Source organism: Charadrius vociferus, unplaced genomic scaffold, assembly GCF_000708025.1.
Source record: "Charadrius vociferus isolate BGI_N301 unplaced genomic scaffold, ASM70802v2 scaffold484, whole genome shotgun sequence".
Taxonomy (NCBI): domain Eukaryota; kingdom Metazoa; phylum Chordata; class Aves; order Charadriiformes; family Charadriidae; genus Charadrius; species Charadrius vociferus.
In genome coordinates this window covers 105,150-123,617 of record NW_009648074.1, presented here as the reverse complement: position 1 = coordinate 123,617, position 18,468 = coordinate 105,150, and the positions used below count along the sequence as shown (strand labels likewise).

General features: G+C 54.0%; 1 protein-coding gene across 1 annotated transcript in view; it reads left to right on the top strand.

The window, feature by feature from the left end:
* Window positions 1-2,014: 2,014 nt before the first annotated feature.
* Window positions 2,015-18,468, top strand: part of SCN4A (sodium channel, voltage-gated, type IV, alpha subunit) — a 33,488-nt gene continuing 17,034 nt past the window's right edge. The window contains exons 1-14 of the mRNA XM_009883816.1: window positions 2,015-2,278; window positions 2,597-2,715; window positions 3,676-3,765; window positions 4,451-4,579; window positions 4,721-4,812; window positions 6,523-6,831; window positions 8,624-8,687; window positions 9,057-9,198; window positions 10,078-10,290; window positions 12,547-12,702; window positions 12,955-13,078; window positions 13,827-14,065; window positions 15,909-16,082; window positions 16,391-16,747. Coding sequence (XP_009882118.1) covers window positions 2,015-2,278; window positions 2,597-2,715; window positions 3,676-3,765; window positions 4,451-4,579; window positions 4,721-4,812; window positions 6,523-6,831; window positions 8,624-8,687; window positions 9,057-9,198; window positions 10,078-10,290; window positions 12,547-12,702; window positions 12,955-13,078; window positions 13,827-14,065; window positions 15,909-16,082; window positions 16,391-16,747 — 2,472 coding nt within the window. The remainder of the gene's footprint in view (window positions 2,279-2,596; window positions 2,716-3,675; window positions 3,766-4,450; window positions 4,580-4,720; window positions 4,813-6,522; window positions 6,832-8,623; window positions 8,688-9,056; window positions 9,199-10,077; window positions 10,291-12,546; window positions 12,703-12,954; window positions 13,079-13,826; window positions 14,066-15,908; window positions 16,083-16,390; window positions 16,748-18,468) is intronic.

The following is an 18,468-nucleotide window of genomic DNA, read 5'->3' as shown; positions in this document are numbered from 1 at the left end:
TCCAGAATAACTGGATGAGAAGAAGGAACGGTGGTGCCCTGCTGACTCGCTGCCGTGGGCATCGTCCCCTCGCGAGGACGCCTGGTGGCAAAAAAATCCCTTTTTGCTTGCTTTGATGAGGTCCCACCTTTGGGGTCCCGCAGGCCTGGGGTGAGATGGGGCTGTGCCCCTCGGGGGTGGCTGCTCTGGGCGCTCTGTTTTGCTGCAGTTTGGGCCACAAGGTGGGTTTTAGGCAGTGCCAGACTCCACTTTGCAGTGATGCAACTCCGTTTATCCTGTTAGATAACCCTGTTCAGCAAGGACAAAACTCTCCCTCTTCTAAAACAGGTCTAAATACAAAAATTGGTGCTCTTGCCACTTTTTTTTTTAAATTTATTTATTTTTTTAAAAGGTTGCCTTGTTTCAAAAGGCAGCAAGGCGCTCCCATCCCTCTACCAGCTGTATTTTGATCGCGCATTGAAGCCCTGGTGCCGGAGCCACAAAGGGGCTGTTCAGACGCTGGGATGAAGGTGGTCTGTGCCCGAGAGACGTTGCAGCCGGGGGTCGGTCCCACTTCATCCCTGGGGCTGGATGCCGTGGGGAGGGGGTGAGCAGTAATACCCCCACAGCGCTGTGCTGCCCTCGGCAGAAGAAAATCCATTTTGCCCCCCGAGATTCAATTCAGCAGCGATAGCCAGGGAGCGCAGTGGTTTCTAAAATGCAGTTATCCTGCGCTGCTCGAAATCAATACCTCCCTTTGCCGTCGCTTTTATCACTTGGTTTTATAATCACCATAGGAACGTGTCGATACCGTTACGCACGCAGAGTCTCTCTTCCCATCAGGGCTATAAATGTCCAGTTCTCCTTAATTACAAAGGGCTGAAGGTTTCCAGCTCTCAGCCTGGCAGGGCTGTGAGGAGTATTGATCCTAAAGCTTTTTCGGTGGCAGGCGCTCAGCGGCATCGCGTAAAGTTTTGGTGTACGGAGGAGTCGCCGCTTGCCAGTGGGATGCTGGTTTTGGGGAGGGGGAGGCACAGAGGTGCATCTATCCCAGTATTCCTGCGAAGCAGAATGAGTTGTGCGGTATTTTGTGCTCGTGTCTGCCACAAGCTGATGTTTATGGGTCAAACAGATATCCAGGTGAAGCTGAGGCAAGGCGACTCAAAGCAAGAACCTTTTTGGTGTCTAGGAAGCCTTTGCGAGGTGTTTCAGCCCCACTCAGGCCATGGCAGCGTGTTCCTCTGGGGTCTCCAGCTTTGCTCTCTCAACCCTTTTTGTTGTTCTGCTGCTCAGTGGAGCCACTCTTATCTCCCCCAAACGGCCCATCCTATTCCTGTCTGGGGAGTCATCCTGATCTCTGTAACATTAGAAAGTGTCATTATTGCCTTGCTTTTTGGCTCAAGATAAGGCTTTAACCCCTTCCTCTCTGGAGCAGAGCCATCCGGTGCTGCAGGTTACTCGTGTTTCCTACAGACTGGTGCTGTGAGGTGGCCACTGCCCCTGCAGGTCCGAGCTCCTCTGCCTGAGGAACCTCTTCCTTTGAGCACCCCACGTTGCCCAGATGAGGTGCGGGAGGAAAGCTGTCCGTGCCTTGCAGCATATGGCAAAGGGGAGACAGCTGGAGCGGTGCCGCTGATGGCAAAGGTGGTTTTTTGGGTTTTTTTTGTTGAACAACCCCCTCTAGGTTGTGAAATTACATATCTAACAACAGCCGGCTGGTGCCAGGGACACCAACTGCTCAGCTCATATGGTGCTCAACCCGATGGTGCTTTTTGATCGGGGGCTGAGTGGGGGTCTGGGAGGAGAAGGAGCACGCGTGTTGCTCCGTCTGCAAGCGATCCATGCGTAATAACCATTTTTGTGAGCTCAGTATTTCTGCAATAGACCCGTTTGCAAACTCCCACCGCGATCTTGCCATCGCCTGATTTCAAGGGCTGAGCAAAAATGGCCCAAAATGGCACCAGCTGGCGTTGCCTTCTCAGCCCCCCTCTCCCCGGCAGGCTGGGCGCAGGCGTCCCAGAAGCAGAATGAGAGGATGGCCGGCCTGCCGCACATCCCAGGCCCCGAAAACCTCCGCCCCTTCACCCCTGCCTCGCTGGCTGCCATCGAGCAGCGCATCGCCGAGGCAGAGGCGCTCAAGATAAAGCGGCAGCACATTGAGCTGCCCGAGGAAGAGGAGATCAAACCCAGCAGTGACCTGGAAGCTGGCAAGAATCTGCCCCTCATCTATGGTGACCCACCGCTGGAGCTCATCGGGACCCCCCTGGAGGACCTGGACCCTTTCTACAAGGATAAGAAGGTGAGGGGCACAGCTTAGCCCATGGGTAGACTTGGCATTAGATGTAAGTCCCAAGAAAAAGACCAAAGCGTGGACCCTGCTCTTCTTTCCACCATGCCCCAGTATCTCTTCTGAGCCCATCTTGGTGATCCATGGCCCCAGACTGCTGTGGTGGATTCTTTTCTAAAGCAGAGCATCTGTTCCTTGGCAGAGTCTCCAGCCTTTGGAGATCCAAAGCATGCATAGAGGTCTCAACTCTAATGGCAGCACTTGATCCATGAGTGTTTCGGGGGTGTGCAGAAGAGCTAATCCATCTCCCTCCTTTCTTTTTTTCCACAGACGTTCATAGTCCTCAACAAAGGGAAGTCCATCTTCCGCTTCTCAGCGACCCCTGCCCTCTACCTGCTGGGGCCCTTCCACCCCATCCGCAGAGGAGCCATCAAAGTGCTTATCCATTCATATCCTTGCCCTCTGTGGTGCTGCTCCATTCCCAGGTCAAACCCTGATGCTCAGAGTGTGAACAGCCCTGGGAGAGGGCTGAAAAGTGTTTCATGATGGTGTAGTGAGCAGATCTCCTGGGCTGACCCCCACCATGGCCAGAACCCACTGTCCAGCCATCCCATCCCAAGGAATGGGTGCTTGAAGGCTTTGGGCACCTCGATGGCACTAAGAGCTCAGTCTTGGTTGAAGAAGGGAGGAATCAGCTTGGTTGGAGAAGGGAACAAAACTAAGTGGTGGAGCCTCTTAGGAAGAGGTTCAAGGTCTCTGAGGTCTGGAGGCACTTGGAAAGGAAGGAAAATGCTTACAGGTCAGGGGATCCTGTCCCATCTGCAAGTGGGTGAAGAAGCCCAAAGGATGCTTTGGGAGAGGGAAGGCAGAGGAACATTGGGGTACTGGGGAGGAGGCAGCTTGGGCAGTGCTGGGGCTTTTGGTGTAAGACAAGCAGAGATGGAAAGACAGGAAAGGACCCCAAGAGCAAGAGGGGCACTAGGATGGTTTGGAAGTGATCCCAGCAGAGCTTTGGTGGCAGCAGGGGTTGGTGGGCAGGAGGTAGGAGGAAAAAGAGGAGATGTTTGTGGCGGAGGGATCAGACAAGTGTGGAGATCTGTATCCTGGGGTGATGGAGAGGAAGGAGCACAGGGGACAAGAAAGGAGACAGAGTCAGCACCACGGAGATGGGGAGGGGAGCAGAAAGGGAGGGCAGGGGCCAGGACCATGCGTGGGAGAAGGGGACCAAGGGGAAAGTGTGAGCACAGGACTGAGCTGAGAGCGAGCTGCAGGAGTAGCAGGCCAGGGCATGGGACCAAAGTGGGAGCCAGGACAGGAGGAGTAGGGGTGCTTGGCTTCATAACTGTGCGAAGAGGGCAGGAGGGGAATCTAGGCAACAACCACAGCGTTTCTCCTTGACCAGAGTTTAAATTATTCAGCATGTTCATCATGATCACGATTTTAACCAACTGTGTCTTTATGACGCTGAGCAACCCCCCGGCGTGGTCCAAGAACGTGGAGTAAGTCCCTGCCTCCCATGACCTGCCCCAGACATGGGGGCCTTCCCAGCTTGGCCATCCTCAGGAGGGACAGGACCAAGGCCGAGAGAGGGATGTTAGGGTCCAGGCACCCTTCAGAGGAGGAGAGGTGTCACTGGGAGATGCTGGCGGCCCTCTTGATCTCAGAAGGGATGTCCACACTCTGCCTTAGGCATTGCAAAGAGTGGGAGTGTTTCAATGCTACCCAAAATCTGGAGAGGTCCCTGTGACAGGAGACCACTGTAGAGCAGGGGGGGTCCGGGCAGCAGTGATAGTCTGGAGAGGCCCTGAGCAGATCCACTAGTCCAGGGAGCATGGACAACCAGCCCCAGGTGAGAAGGGGAAAAATCCACTGTTTTCTGCTGTGGTTCTGTGCAATCAGGTCTCAGCAGGGTTTTGCAGAGACCGTGGTGGTATGAGACATCAGCAGGGATCAGAAGTGTTGCAGAATAGTCACCAAAGGGACTGTTACCTCAAGATGTCCTTGCAAGGTGAGGTGAAAACCTCCCCCAGTGCCGAAGCAACCCAAGAACCCAGCAGCCTGTGACTGTAAGCCCCCAAACTCATCTCCCCAAGATGGTCCTACTGCCAGGGGTGGACAAAACCTCATCCTGAGATAGCCCTTGGACCCAGGTGAGCATCCCCTGAGTCACCGTTCCTGTTTCAGATACACCTTCACTGGGATATACACCTTCGAGTCCCTCATAAAGATACTGTCGAGAGGCTTCTGCATCGACAACTTCACATTCCTGCGTGACCCGTGGAATTGGCTGGACTTCATGGTCATCTCCATGGCGTGAGTTTGGTGGGATGTTGGGAGTAGAGGAGGTCTGGCCACTGCACCTGGGGGGGGGGAAACCCTGGGGAGGAGGGCTGAGAAACATGGGGACGGGTGCCCAGTAGAGCCCTTGAAGTCCTTTCCTCTCCTGCCCTGCAGCTACATTACCGAGTTCGTGGACCTGGGGAACATCTCTGCTCTCAGGACCTTCCGTGTCCTCCGTGCCTTGAAAACCATCACCGTGATACCAGGTAGGACTTAAAGAAGGAGTGTCCTCTCCATATCTTCCCCTTCCCTGAGCTCAGGTTTTCCCACAGTTCACAGCAATTCCTTGTTCTTTTGACAGCTCTAAGAGAAAACAGAGGAAATAAGGTATTCGATACTTATAAATAATTTTCCACATAATTCGGCTTTTGGGTCAGGTCCTGCTGATTTTACATTTTGAAAATAGCTGTGCTCACTTGGTTGTTTGGCCAGGGAAAGTCCCTGATGAGCCAAACGTGGTGTGTTTAGGGTTCCTTGGAGATGCCTTAAGTGGGCTTGTGCTCAGGTTGTGTTTATGGGCTCAATTAACCAATACGCTTTGATTGGTCCTTGGAGCCATAAACTCGGTTTTGTCCCCACTGCTCCGGTTCTAGGGTTGAGATATTTAACAGGTAGTAGTGCAAGAGCCACGTGGCGAGTGTTTAGCGTCACCTTGAACATCTAGCCTGCAGTGTTAGGAGCGTGTTATCAAATGTCTGTGATGGCTCTTTCCCAAATTTGGTACCATTTCAATATCCTGCTTTGGTACCGCCTAGTGCAAGCTCACAGAAATGATGGGTCAGACCCCTGGAATAAGCGTGAGATTGAACTGAAAATGATAATTTCTTGTGGTGAATAAATTCTTGTGTCCCTGCAGTTTCCAGATCCTTAGGGTTCACATCTGAATAGTTTTTGCCTCCATCAAACAGGCTAAAAAAATTGCATTTAGGAAAATGTAAGCTGCTGTTGCTTTCTGGAATGACATCCCCCCAAGAGGCTCTGCAGAAATAGCAGTTGCAAAAATAAGCAGTTTTAGAACAGCTGTCCTCAGCAGTTTCCCAACACAGACAAGCCCTTGGAGAACAGGGTTCTACCTAAAGAGTTTGGGGAGGGGGGGAACTGGCATGATGACAGGGATAAAAATCATGTGTCTTCAGAGAGCTGCCTCCACATGAGAAAGCTCTGCGCTCAGAGCTGCTTTTAAGATCAATGTCAGGATGTCCCGGCATCACCCCTCATCCAATGTAGACCTCGGGTGACAGGAACAACATCCTCCATGTCAAAAAGCTCTCTGAGGATCTGTGGACGGCCCTCCTCTGCGGTGGAAATGGCGATGCTTGGGGTGAAAGATGAGTTGATCCTGATGTTTAATGCAGACGTCGCTTTGTCACCTTTGTTCAGACGCGTTGGGGTTTCTCCAGCTTGAACGGATCAGGCTGGAGGGTCCGGCTGTGCTCCTGACCACCCATGGGACAGCAGCACATGGGGTTGTTTGACCACAGAGGCTTTTCTGGAGCTGAGAGCAGTGCTCAGCACCTTCCAGTTGGGCTGGCAAATAGCTTTTCTATGTGCCACAGCAAAGTGGTCTACTCTAGTGATTTGGGCCAAAAAAAAAAGCCAAATTTTGGCATTTGGGGAAAACACAAAGCCAAAAGGAATTGATGGCTGCCAGGCTGGGGTGGGCTTTGGCTTGTGATACCCAGGGTAAGGTTGACATGGGGAGGCATGTCTGGCACTGGCCCTAGGGTGACAGTTTTGGGGGAAGGGTTTATGCTGCCCAGCAACGTGGGGCACAGAGCTGGGGGGTCTGAGCATGTGGGGTGAACTTGGTGATACCACATGTCCCCACCAGACCCAGCACCTTTTAGAAACACCATAACACATTCTCCACGATTAGCGAACAAGCGATTAGCTCAGTAGTAACACCTCCTCCCTAGGGCTGAAAACGATCGTTGGGGCTCTGATCCAGTCGGTGAAGAAGCTCTCGGACGTCATGATCCTCACCGTCTTCTGCCTGAGCGTGTTTGCCCTCATCGGTCTCCAGCTCTTCATGGGGAACCTCCGGCAGAAGTGCGTGCGGTGGCCCCCCCTCAATGACACCCTGCTGGGGGACTTGGGGCTGGACAACGACACGTTGGCCAATGCAACACTCTACAGCAACTTCACTGACGGCATCACCAGCAACTTCACCAGCAACTTTACCAGCAACAGCACCTTTGATTTCGAGGCCTACATCAACGATGAAGGTAATGCTCATGCATGCCCTTCTCCATTGACCCATCACCCTGGTTTGCTCCTCAGTTTCCTTGGTCTTTCTCTGTGTCAGACCAAGATGGTTTGCTAGCATGGATCTTCCTGTTGAGGTGCTCTGCAGGGAGATGTGGCTGGTGGGATTGTGCACGCTCACAGGATGGACAGGCGGGATCAAATCTTCCTTGCCAGGGAAAATGTAGTCCACCTGGGCAAGCTGAACTCCTCCAGAAGGGTTTCACTATGGGGAGACCTGGACAAACCGGTGTCTCCATCTCTTCCCACTTACTAGTGAGGGCACAATTGCCACATTGGTGTGGGCACTGGTGAACAGCTGCTCCATCTGACTGGTCACAGCAGGAAGACTAGACCCTACAGGAGCAGATGGGACTTTGGGTGGAAAACCAGAGGGAAGGATGCAGGAATGACATTTCTCACCCACTTTCACTGCTGCATCGTAGTTGGGTCCTTCTCCAAGTACCGCTGTGTCCAGTGAGCATTGCATGCAACACCACAACAGCCAACAGGAGGGGAAGGAGGGAGAGGTGGGATCAAGCACAGGTCCTCAAATGGGTCTTCAAGTTTGCTACTTTCCTACCATTTCTTTGAAACAAGTTTGGCCACAAAAAGTGTGGTGGGGTTTTTATTTGTTCTTTGGTTTGGGGTTTTTTAAACTCCGTGAAAATGTAAAAAAAAAAAATCTCGGAAAACCCACCTGGCAGAGCTGTGCGGTAGCAGGATGCTCCACGGGGATGTTTCACATCTCATTTAGGGCACTCGGCAGAGCTCAGCAGAAGGTCGGGTTACGTCTCGGCTGAGCTGCTTTGCCCAACTGTACAAGTCGCTCCGGCATTAATTACAGGAAGGCTTCTTGGTAGGGGTGAAAATTCAATATATAGGATCTAATGAGTGCAGTGCAAATAGCAACAGCACCCTGCGGCCATGCATTCAGGTTAACAGCTATTGGGGCTAGGCCAAAAACGTATCGCCTGGAGTTTCGCAAGCAGGATATCTCCTTGATGAGCACACGTAGGTTAAATAAAAGCCTGGTGGCAAGAAGCCAGGCAGAGCCGAGGATGCTTTGAGGGAGCTCCAGAAATCCCTGCACAGCTCCTGGAAGGGCTGTGCTAGGTGATGCCCAGGATGGGCTCCAGGTGCCCTCTGCCATGTCCTGGGGTGGGTGTCTCCATGTGCTCATCTATGTGTCCCTGGGGGCAGGTGGCTTGTGGTGGCCCTTCTTGGCAGCTCCTGTGCTCAAGCTGTAAGGAGGAGCTTTAAGGACCCCTGGTCTGTGAGCGGGGTGGGTTTCCTCCCAGATAGGGGCTGGTTGGGATGGGAGCAGCAGGAGGAAGGTGATGGCCATGGAGCAGTAGTAGACCACTTCCCCAGGCTTTTTGGGGCCCCCTGCAGTCCAACACACCCAGTGTTCCCTGGGAATGCCCTGTACGTTTTCCCAGCAGAGCAGACCAGCCCTGGTCCTTTGAGCAGGTGTTAACCCATCTTCCCAGGAGGCCTGACCCTGGCCAAGCTGGCTGTTTCCAGAGCTCTTTATGGGCTTGGGAGCCATCTAGTTGGGTCTGTGAAACAATGCCGTGAGCTCTCTGAGCTACTGCTGAGTAGTTCAATGCAAATAGCGAAGTCGGCAGAGAGAAGATAACCCAGTGCCCAATGCTGGGATTCAGGGAATTTCCCTGACAGCGAGGAGCTGCCAAGAGTTTGAAAAATCAATGTTTGTATTTATTTATATTATTTTTTCTTTTATGTCTTGTTCTTTCCCCAACTGCAAAGCCAATTTCTACTTTCTGGAGGGAGCGCTTGATGCTCTGCTCTGTGGGAACAGCAGCGATGCTGGGTGAGTGCGGCTCACGCTGGTAGCCGGGGTCCCCTCTGGCTCTGTGGGAGGGGACGAGGCAGCCAGCACAGCCTGTTGGGACCACTGATGCTTGAAATGGGACAGGATCAGGATCGGGGCTGGGAAATGTGGCTTTGGAGGTGAATGGTCTGGGAATCCCAACTGTATCAGCTTGGGGGGTATATTGGTCTGGGCATCCGACGATATCAGCTTGGGGGGGGTTATCCGTCTGGGCGTCCAACTGCATCAGATTGGGTGGGGGTTCTGCTGAAGCATCTCAGCATCTCCAGGGATGGAGCGTTACGCTGCGGGTGCAGGAGGGGCAGTGCCGGGGGCTCACACCCGCTGCCCCCGCGGCTCCTTTGGTAGGAAGTGCCCTGAAGGGTACCAGTGCATGAAGGCGGGGAGGAACCCGAACTATGGCTACACCAGCTACGACACCTTCAGCTGGGCTTTCCTGGCCCTCTTCCGCCTCATGACGCAGGACTTCTGGGAGAACCTCTTCCAGCTGGTAAGTGCCCGTGCGACCCCCGTGGATGTGCCTGGGGCTTCCGTACAAATTTTTATCCTTGGGTAAATACTCCTTTTGTTTTGATGCTGCCCCTGGCCTAGGACATGGAAAAAGTCAGTTGAGTGGAAAGAGGTGGGACCTTGTCCCATGATGTGTGGATCTAACTAGGATCAGCAGAGATGGGGCATGGTCCCATCTAGCTGCCCATCCTGAGCAGTGCAGTGTATTTTCCTGGGCAAAGCCCAGGTGTGCGTCAGCAATGCTGAATCATGGAAATCAGGGATTTACAGGAGCATCTAGTACCCTTCTGGCTTGAGTTAAGGGGCAAAGCTAGGTCACTTGTCCCCTTAATTGAGTCATTCTTTAGGGAGATGTTGCAGACACCATGAAATCCCAGCTGACCGTGGGTCCAGGGACTGTTTAGATAAAAGCAAGCCTATGTCTGAAGGCTACGCGTGTCCTCTGGAAATGATGGTGCTCAGATCTGGAGTTAGAAAAGGACCACTCTCGGCCCACGGGTGAGACCTGAGAAGTTGAGGGCTGAGATGCATCAGCCCCTGTCACAGCAAAGTGAGTCTCTGAGGAAATATTGGTCCCGTCACCATACATGCTTGCAGCCGTTGGGCTACCAGGTAGCGCGGGGCAGCGTGGGTGGGTTTGCCAAGGCTTCTGGCTGTTTCACGCAAGTCCTAACCCAGTGCTGTGGACTGCAGGAAGGTCAATTAGGCAATGAGCGGCCGTTGGGGAAGATGGGAGCAAAATACTGCACTCCTACCACAAATGGGAGGGTGACCTGGTGCAAAGCCTTTCATTGGAAGCATCACCAAACCGATACTGTGCTGATGTAGTGTGAACAGCCCGTGCCTCCTCTTTCCACAGACGCTGCGTGCAGCAGGGAAAACGTACATGATCTTCTTTGTGGTGGTTATATTTCTTGGTTCCTTCTACCTCATCAACCTCATCCTCGCGGTGGTGGCCATGGCTTACGCAGAACAAAACGATGCCACGATGTTGGAGGAGCAGCAGAAGGAGGAGGAATTTCAGCAGCTCATGGAGCAGCTGAAGAAGCATCAAGAGGAGCAAGAGAGGATGGTTGGTGGAAAGTGTGGAGGCCAAAATGAGGGACCTTAGAAATAGGGGGAGAAAAGGGGAGGCAGAGACAAGTGTGGTGGTGCCTCTATGTAAAATCCAAGAATAAGCTCCATTTGGTCCATAGTAAGTGAAGATAATAATTAGAATCATAGACTAGAATCATATAATCATCTAGGTTGGAAGGGATCTCTTAGATCGAGTCTAACAATCAACCCAACACTGCCCAAACCACCACTAACCCATGTCCCTCAGCACCACGTCTGCCCCTCTGTTAAATCCCTCCAGGGATGGTGACTTCCCCACTGCCCTGGGCAGCCTGTGCCAATGCTTGATAACCCTTTTGGTGAAGGAATTTTTCCTAATATCCATCCTAACCCTCCGCTGATGCAGCTTGAGGCTGTTCCGTCTCATCCTATCACTTGTTACTTGGGAGAAGAGTCTGACCCCCTCACCTCTCCACAACCTCCTTTCAGGGAGTTGTAGAGAGTAACTATTTTGGGGGTCTTGGCTGAATCAAAAAGTTAAGATCCTATCCCAGGGGAGGAGGCTGAAAAGATTTAGTTTCCAGCACAGGGAGCACCGGGAGGCAGCAGAGAGGTGCAGCACAGAATTGTGGTGTTGTTTGGAAGGAGGAGGTGAGACACGAGGCACAAAAGGCACCAGAACTAACAATATGTCTTCCTGCGGCACGTCAAGAGCAGGAAACCTGGCAGAGAGCCGGCATGGGCAGGTTAGGACCAGGGTACCAGAGACGGCCTCAGGGAAGCCAGGGCAGTCGCAGCAAAGCTAAAGCGTTAGCAAACCATTCGCTTTTGGCCAAGACGGGAAATACAAGAGAGGGCTGGAGAGACCCTGCCTCTCACCCGGGGGAGGTCCTGGGGTTCCTTGCAGGAGCTGAGACGCAGCTCTGGGGGGTCTGGGCCCACTGCTGCATGCCAGCACGCGAGCGGATATTCATGCCTGATGCTGCAGAGGGGTTGTACTGATATCTCTCCGAGCTGGCAGCTCTAATCTGACCAACTTCCACCCATTCACCCCATTGCGGTCCCGTGGTGTCACCATAGCCCCTTTCCTCTTCTCAGGAGTCGCTTTTCAGCACAATATGCCTATAAAAATGGGGGCAAAAGCTTCTGTGATGTCTGATACTGCAGCTCAGCCATTTTCCACCTCTAATGATCATTTTGGCCAATGCCAGCAATGTCTGCAGGAGACATCCCTGCAAACCAAACTCTTAGTCTGGGCAAAGGACCAGCTTCCTCACATGTAGAGAGAGACACAAAACCATGTTTTCCTCTCTCTAGAGCCTCTATCTCTCACTGCTGATCTGTGCCAAGCCACAACATCCTCCGAGGAAGTGGCTTTGCTCTTATCCGGCTGACGCTGCTCACAGAATGGGTCTGAGCAGGTCCTGCCCAAGGGATGGGGACTCTAGGGCTGGGCATAGAGCTGATGCCATGGCTGGTTCTCTGAACAAATTAACCAGCGAGTTTCCCAACGGCTTTATTATTCATCTATTGTCACCTAGAGAAATGGAGAAGACAGAGGGAATAAGGTTGAGAGTGAGGGCACCCAGATCAATTTAATATCCAGCGCCCGGGCGTGGAAACCATGTTGCATCTCAGCAACATGCAGTGGGACCAGAGAGGTTCCCCATCTGCTGTGGCATCCTTAGTGCTACCAGAGGGTATAGTAAACTTCAAATATTAATAATGCCATTGTTGGAAAAGAAAAAAAAAAAAAAAGGAAGGATTGCAACATTTGGGGGGAAAAAATAAATAAATTTTGACCCAAACATTCACAAATTCAGTGCAAGTCCAAAAATCTTCAACATTACATTTCAGCAAGAGACTTGAAGATTTTGCTGCTTTCCCATTTGGGATGAAAGCGTGTTTCAAAGATCAAAATTTCCTGCAAGGCAGAAATTTGGGGGTTGCCCTAATTTTGTCTTTATGATTTATTCACCCTGACCAAATGGTGAAGCAAGCAAAAAGGAAAAGCTTGCAGCCTCAGGCATGGGTTTAGCTCCTACAAATTGTTATCCCTCATCGTTGCTTGTGGGAATCTGATGAGTTTGCTGATGAGCTCACTTCTGCCCAGGTCCTGCAGCAGCAGACTTTGGAGTCACAAAGTCCTGCCCAGGATGGTCCTGGGGCTCATTTCACCCACCACTCCCCCTTAGCCTGGTGGCCTGTAGTGATTGCGGGAAGCTCCCGATGGCTGCGGACACGCGGGTGATGGAGACGTGGGTTGCTGCAGTTGCAGGACCGGCGATCCAGCAGCGGTTCCCTGCCCAGCAGCGTAGTCGAGAAGGAGCGCGACTCAGACCTGAACAGTGACCAGGACAAGGCAAAGGACTGCAACGGGCAAGTGGTCCCCAAGGTCGTGCTGCAGCGGTCCGCTACGGTGATCGATGTACGTGCTTGGTTCTGTCTCTGCTGTCCCTTGAGGGTGCCCACCCCAATAAACCCCAGTGGAGGGACAGGCTTGTGTCCAGCTTATTGTGGGTCCTACAAGCCTTTCTGCAGCCCACCTGCAGCTCCCATGTTGCACCCCAAGATCTCTCCAGACCATACCCCTTTTTTTTTCCTGCTTGCTCTATCCTTAAGTGCATTAAACATCTTGCAGCGCTCTGCATTCATCCCCTGTGGCCTCCTCTCCTTCTAGTTCAACCCAACCAATGAACCAGAGAAATCGGACCACAACCACCTCACCGTGGGCAACCAAGATGGGCCAGGCCTCGAGAAGAGAGTGGGGAGCGCCATCAGTGTCATCTCCAATGCTGTGGAAGGTACGTCCTTCTCCAGCCTGGGTGAGGGCTGTATGCGCTGACTGGTTTAGCCCCATCATTGTGTATTGGTGGGCTTGGGGTGCTCAGCACGCACCAGTGATAGTGGCTGTCCCACATCTCCTGCCCCATGTGAAGGATGACTCTGGACCTGGGGTCTCCAAATGTGGTCAGGGCACCGCAGCGATGCAAGGCTTTTCGTCCCAACTCGCTAGGATGATGCCCAGAGGCAATAATACAATATCTCATGCAAATGAATAGGATTTCAATCAATTACCGTGGTCTCCAGAGTCAACCAAGAGCTGTTGAGTGGCTTCCTGAGAGCCGCTGTCTCAACCTCAGCAAAAAGTACCATAAACTCAGCAATAACGGGCTCCTCAGCCCTCCCCTCCATGGGAATGGGCACCAAGCCCTCCAGCCACACCGGAGCAGTTCCCTTAGGTGTCCCTGCCATCTCAGTGTGTCAGGAACACCTCAAATCCTGCCTGTGTGCTGAAAGCAGGATTGGACCTGCAGTTCCCTGACTCATCTGCCTTTCCATCCCTCTCTGGTTTAGAGGGTAAGGTCTGCAACCTCATTGTGCCTGGGCATGGGAAGGCTCCTGCTTTTAGCCCCCATACGAAACTCATAGCTGTTCTAGGGCTGGTTCAGGACCTCAGGAGAGGCCACTTCTAGGGAGTTAGCACCTGGCCCACCCAGAGGAAGACAGGAGAAGCCTACACTGATGTATTTTTTTCTTTCCTGCCCTCAGAGCTGGAGGAAGCTCACCAGAAGTGCCCACCCTGGTGGTACAAATTTGCCCACACATTCCTGGTCTGGAACTGCTGTCCTCCGTGGGTGAAGCTGAAAGAATTTGTCAAGATGGTGGTGATGGACCCCTTCGTGGACTTGGGCATCACCATCTGCATTGTGCTTAACACGGTCTTCATGGCCATGGAGCATTACCCCATGACAGAGGAGTTCGAGAACGTGCTGACCGTGGGAAACCTGGTAGGCAGCTACAGATGTCCCATCTTTCCCCGTTTAGGGCCACAGCAGCCACACCATCTACTCTGGTGGGCAGATCCCCTCTGTGGCCATTGTGTCACCTGAACAGCGTGCCTGGAAACACTTCCCCACCGCTGAGAAACTGCGAGGGCTGGGGATGGAGGTCTGATCACAGCATCCCTGTGGTGGGTCGGGCTCCAGGATGGCTCAGATCAAGGGAGGTGATACAGGGGTGGGATCCATCACCCCCTGCTCCCCTTCTGCTGCAGCTTCTGTCTCACTTGGTGCATCTCAGAGATGCCAATGTGGCCATGGCCTTGCAGAGATGTCCTGAGCCATCTTCTACATTGCAGCCCAGGGTCAGGTATGAGCTGCTGCCAACCCTGGCTGACACCACAGCGTCCTCGCGATGCCGGGTGGCCGTGTGGCAGAGCAGGGGCAGTTCAGATGCTGGGATCAAATAGGTTCCAACGGACCAGCAGGCAACAGTGCCAGCAGCTGTAAAAAATACTAATAATCAGAACTTTTCCCAGTGAAATCACTGCAAATCTGGGCTGCGCTGATTTCATGGGCGTATTTAGCAAACCAGCTGTGGCTGCTCCTGCGTGGAGCTCAGGGTAAAGGGCTTTCAGCTGGATGCAATCTGCTGGTGGGACAAGCCCAGGAGGCTCTTGGTGACTTTGGGGAACGTAGCGAAGGGGTGGGAGAGCTCACCGTCTCCTCTCCTACCACCTTGCCCAACCCCAGCACCTGCCGGGGCCTCTCTGTGCACAGGCACTGGAGTGACACATGCCGGTGGCCGAGCCCCGGGCGGGCAGGATGACGCTGGGCACATAGCTGCTTTGTCTCTGGTTTCATTCAGGAAATACAAGGGGATTAATCGGCCGTTGCTCGAAGCACGGTCAGGCTGCAAAGACGCCTCCGGCTTTTCCTTCGTGCCAGCGGCGGTTTCTGGCTGCGTGGACAACCCTCACGCCGGTGTGGGATGGGGATGGTTTGCTGGGGAAGGGCCAGGGAGGGATGGGAGCAGGAGAATCAGCTCCCACCGTGCCGCTATCTCCCCCCACATCGCCAGCCTGTGCCCGAGATGAAAGCAGCAGCGGCTGCTGCTCCTCTCGCTGCAGGCAGACAGGAGCAGGCTGCGAGTGAAGAGAGCAGGGATGAGCTGGCAGGAGCAGAAAAGAGGATGTTTGTGGGCTGGCAGACGATGGGGCATGTCGGGGAGCATCCCCTGGGATGGCAGCACAGAAGGCTTCCTGCGAAGCAGAGGCAAGGACCCGTGTGTCCCAACTCGGTCCACATCCAGGGCAAAATTTGTTACCGTCCCCATTCCTCCCCGCCCCCGACACACACACACACATGCCATGTCATGAAATTGCATCAAGGATGCTAATTGCCACATTGCTGATCCTGCTCCGGAGTAATGTGATAATGCACGGCGCCGTTGTAGTCCCAGGAAAAGAGTAATGTGTAAAAGCCGGATCGGCTTTCGGCAGGCCTGGGGAGGGGCAGGGGCATCCCAGTAGCAGCCCAGTTCCCCGTGCTGGGAATCCCTGTGATTCAGCAGTCGTTTGAAGTGGGTCCCTTTGCAAATGAGGCTTTTATTTTTAATTTCCACCTGGCAACACACACCTTGGCCGAGTCTCTCCGGTAGCAATCAGTCCCCAGTACTCCCAGCATGGATCCACAAAGCCACACCGGGCAGCGGCTGGGGAGCTTGTTTGCAACCAGGGCTGGACCCAGTGGGATGAAACACTTTGGGAATGACCCATAAAAGACGAGGTGCTGCCCACCCCCTGCCAAGCACTGGCTTTCAAGCAAGCTGATGGGTTGCTGTTTCCCACAGGTCTTCACAGGGATCTTCACGGCGGAGATGGTCCTGAAGCTCATTGCTTTGGACCCCTACGAGTATTTCCAGCAGGGCTGGAATATCTTTGACAGCATCATCGTCACCCTCAGCCTGGTGGAGCTAGGCTTGGCCAACGTGCAAGGGCTCTCCGTACTCCGCTCCTTCCGCTTGGTATGTGCCGCAGGGACAAGCTGGGCCAGGGGGTTCTGGATGCATTTGCCACCAGGGTGGATAACAGCTTTCAGTCTCTTTTATGGTGGTCACCAGCTTGTCCCCTGTTAAAGATAACACTGACAGTCACGCTAAATATTTAGGAAAGTCAGAATTTGTGCTCTTTGCAAAGCAGTTGTGTGTTTAATCCCTCCTGCCTTAATAAAACTGCCGTGTGAAGGTCTAATCCCAGCTTCGCAGCCTTGCTGACACCTTGTGGCAATGAAAGCCCCAGGCAAATCAACGCCTTGTTTCCTTGCTCCTTGTAGCTGAGGGTTTTCAAGCTCGCCAAGTCCTGGCCCACCCTCAACATGCTCATCAAGATCATCGGTAACTCAGTGGGCGCCCTGGGGAACCTCACGCTGGTGCTGGCCATCATCGTCTTCATCTTCGCCGTGGTGGGGATGCAGCTCTTCGGGAAGAGCTACATAGAATGCGTGTGCAAGATCTCCCTCGACTGCACGCTGCCCCGCTGGCACATGAATGACTTCTTCCACTCCTTCCTCATCGTCTTCCGCATCCTCTGCGGGGAGTGGATCGAGACCATGTGGGACTGCATGGAGGTGGCCGGTCAGACCATGTGCCTCATCGTCTTCATGATGGTCATGGTCATTGGGAACCTTGTGGTGAGTCTTGGAGCTGCGGTGGACCCCCAATGAAAGGTGGAGGACGAGGATGGAGGGTGTCGTGGGGTGGGGACACCTCTGCCTCTTGCTCTCTGGCCAATGGTATCCAGCTCAGCTCATCTACAGCGCGATGGCTGTAGGCATGGTCTTGTTGGAGCTGCACAGGAGCACAGGCAAAGGGCTTGACCTCCCTCCTGGAGATGCGGTGGGGCCATGCTGTGCACTCGGCCCTGTGTAAAGCAGGGTAAGAAGCAATTTCTGAGGGACCTTCAGCTGAAACCAGATCAGGAACAGAAGGGGAAACCGAGGCATGGAAGGCTTAACAACAGGTATTAGGCAGATACAGGGGTGACTCTGGGACAAAAGAGAGCTTGTTTTCAAGCTGTCCTTTCTTCACATGGCTTTTCAGGCTTTCCTTCACCATTTCCCACTCTCCTACGATGAGGGATGAAGACGGCATTATACCCAGCTCGCCCCAGGGCCGGCCCTTTGCTCCCGGCTGCTTTTGGGAGCAGACCCACCCAGCAGGCTCGTGCAAGATCCCCAGTCCTCCCCGTGGTCCAGGTGGCATCCCAGGGATGCACGACCCCTCTGCAGCCCGCGGCTCCTTCCCCCCGGGTCCCGGTGAACCCCTGGTCACCGTCACCCTCCCTCCCTGCCTGCTGCCCTCCCCGCCAACCCGAGCCGCTCGCTGCCCGCGCTGCAGGTCTGCAAGTTCCAGGCGAGCGTGAAATCCTTTCTAAACTTGGTAACCCTCTCGCTGGCGGCTTTGAAGCTTGTTTTCCAGGCTGCGTGGGCCCTGCTCTCCCTTCTTAAGGAGCAAGGCAGGGGAGGGAAGCGCGGCGGCTTGCCGAATCGCTCTTATTACTTGCCGGGGTTGTGTAAGCCCTTTGGAATTTGCTTTGAAAAACTATCTGACCAGGGCGCTGCTGACGCCTCTCGGGTAGCTGCTCCAGCCCTGGGCTGGCACAACCCTCCAGTGGGGCGAAAGCAGCCCCAGGGGGAAACCCAGACCACCCCACGGCTCGGGTCAGGGGTAGGGTGGCTTGGAGTGTCCCACTTCGAGGGCAGAACGTCAGGATTTGGGTCCTGCGTGGCTCCCCTGGCTCACGCCAGGTATTTGGGGCTTTGAACTGTACCGCCCCATGGCAGCATGGAGAGCTGCACGGGTCTCCGGGGGTCTGCACTGGGTGATGCTGGGCAGAGGTGCACGCATCGCCTTGCGGTGGGGAGCAGCCCGATGTTCCCCCCGGGCTGCCCATCTCCCAGCAACGGCTCTCCCTTTCAAGGGAGAACTCGGTCATTTGAATCGCGATGCTGAACCAGGCTGAAAACCACCCGTGAGCAGCAGGAGCATCTCCAGGGTGGTCTGCAGAGAGTGTAGGAGCTTAGAGACTGGGAATCACAGCTGGGGCTCCCTGGAGACCCTCCCCAAAAGGGGTCCTGGAGAATTTTCCTCTTCTGGAGCTGGTTTTTGGAGTAGGACAGTCCATCCAGCCCTCCAGGAGACTTTCCTGGAGGTGATAAGGGGGCAGCCCAGTTTTCAGCCGGTGGGGCCAGAAGCAGCCCTCCCTGAGATGTCACCCCAGCTTTCCAGGCAAGCTTTCCAGCTCCTGCTGGGCTCTGTGCTGCTCCTGCCTGGGGTTCATTTAAAGCTAAGTAGAGATACACGGTGCACAACCACCTACAGAGCCATCTCTGCCCTCTTCATGCTCTCCTGG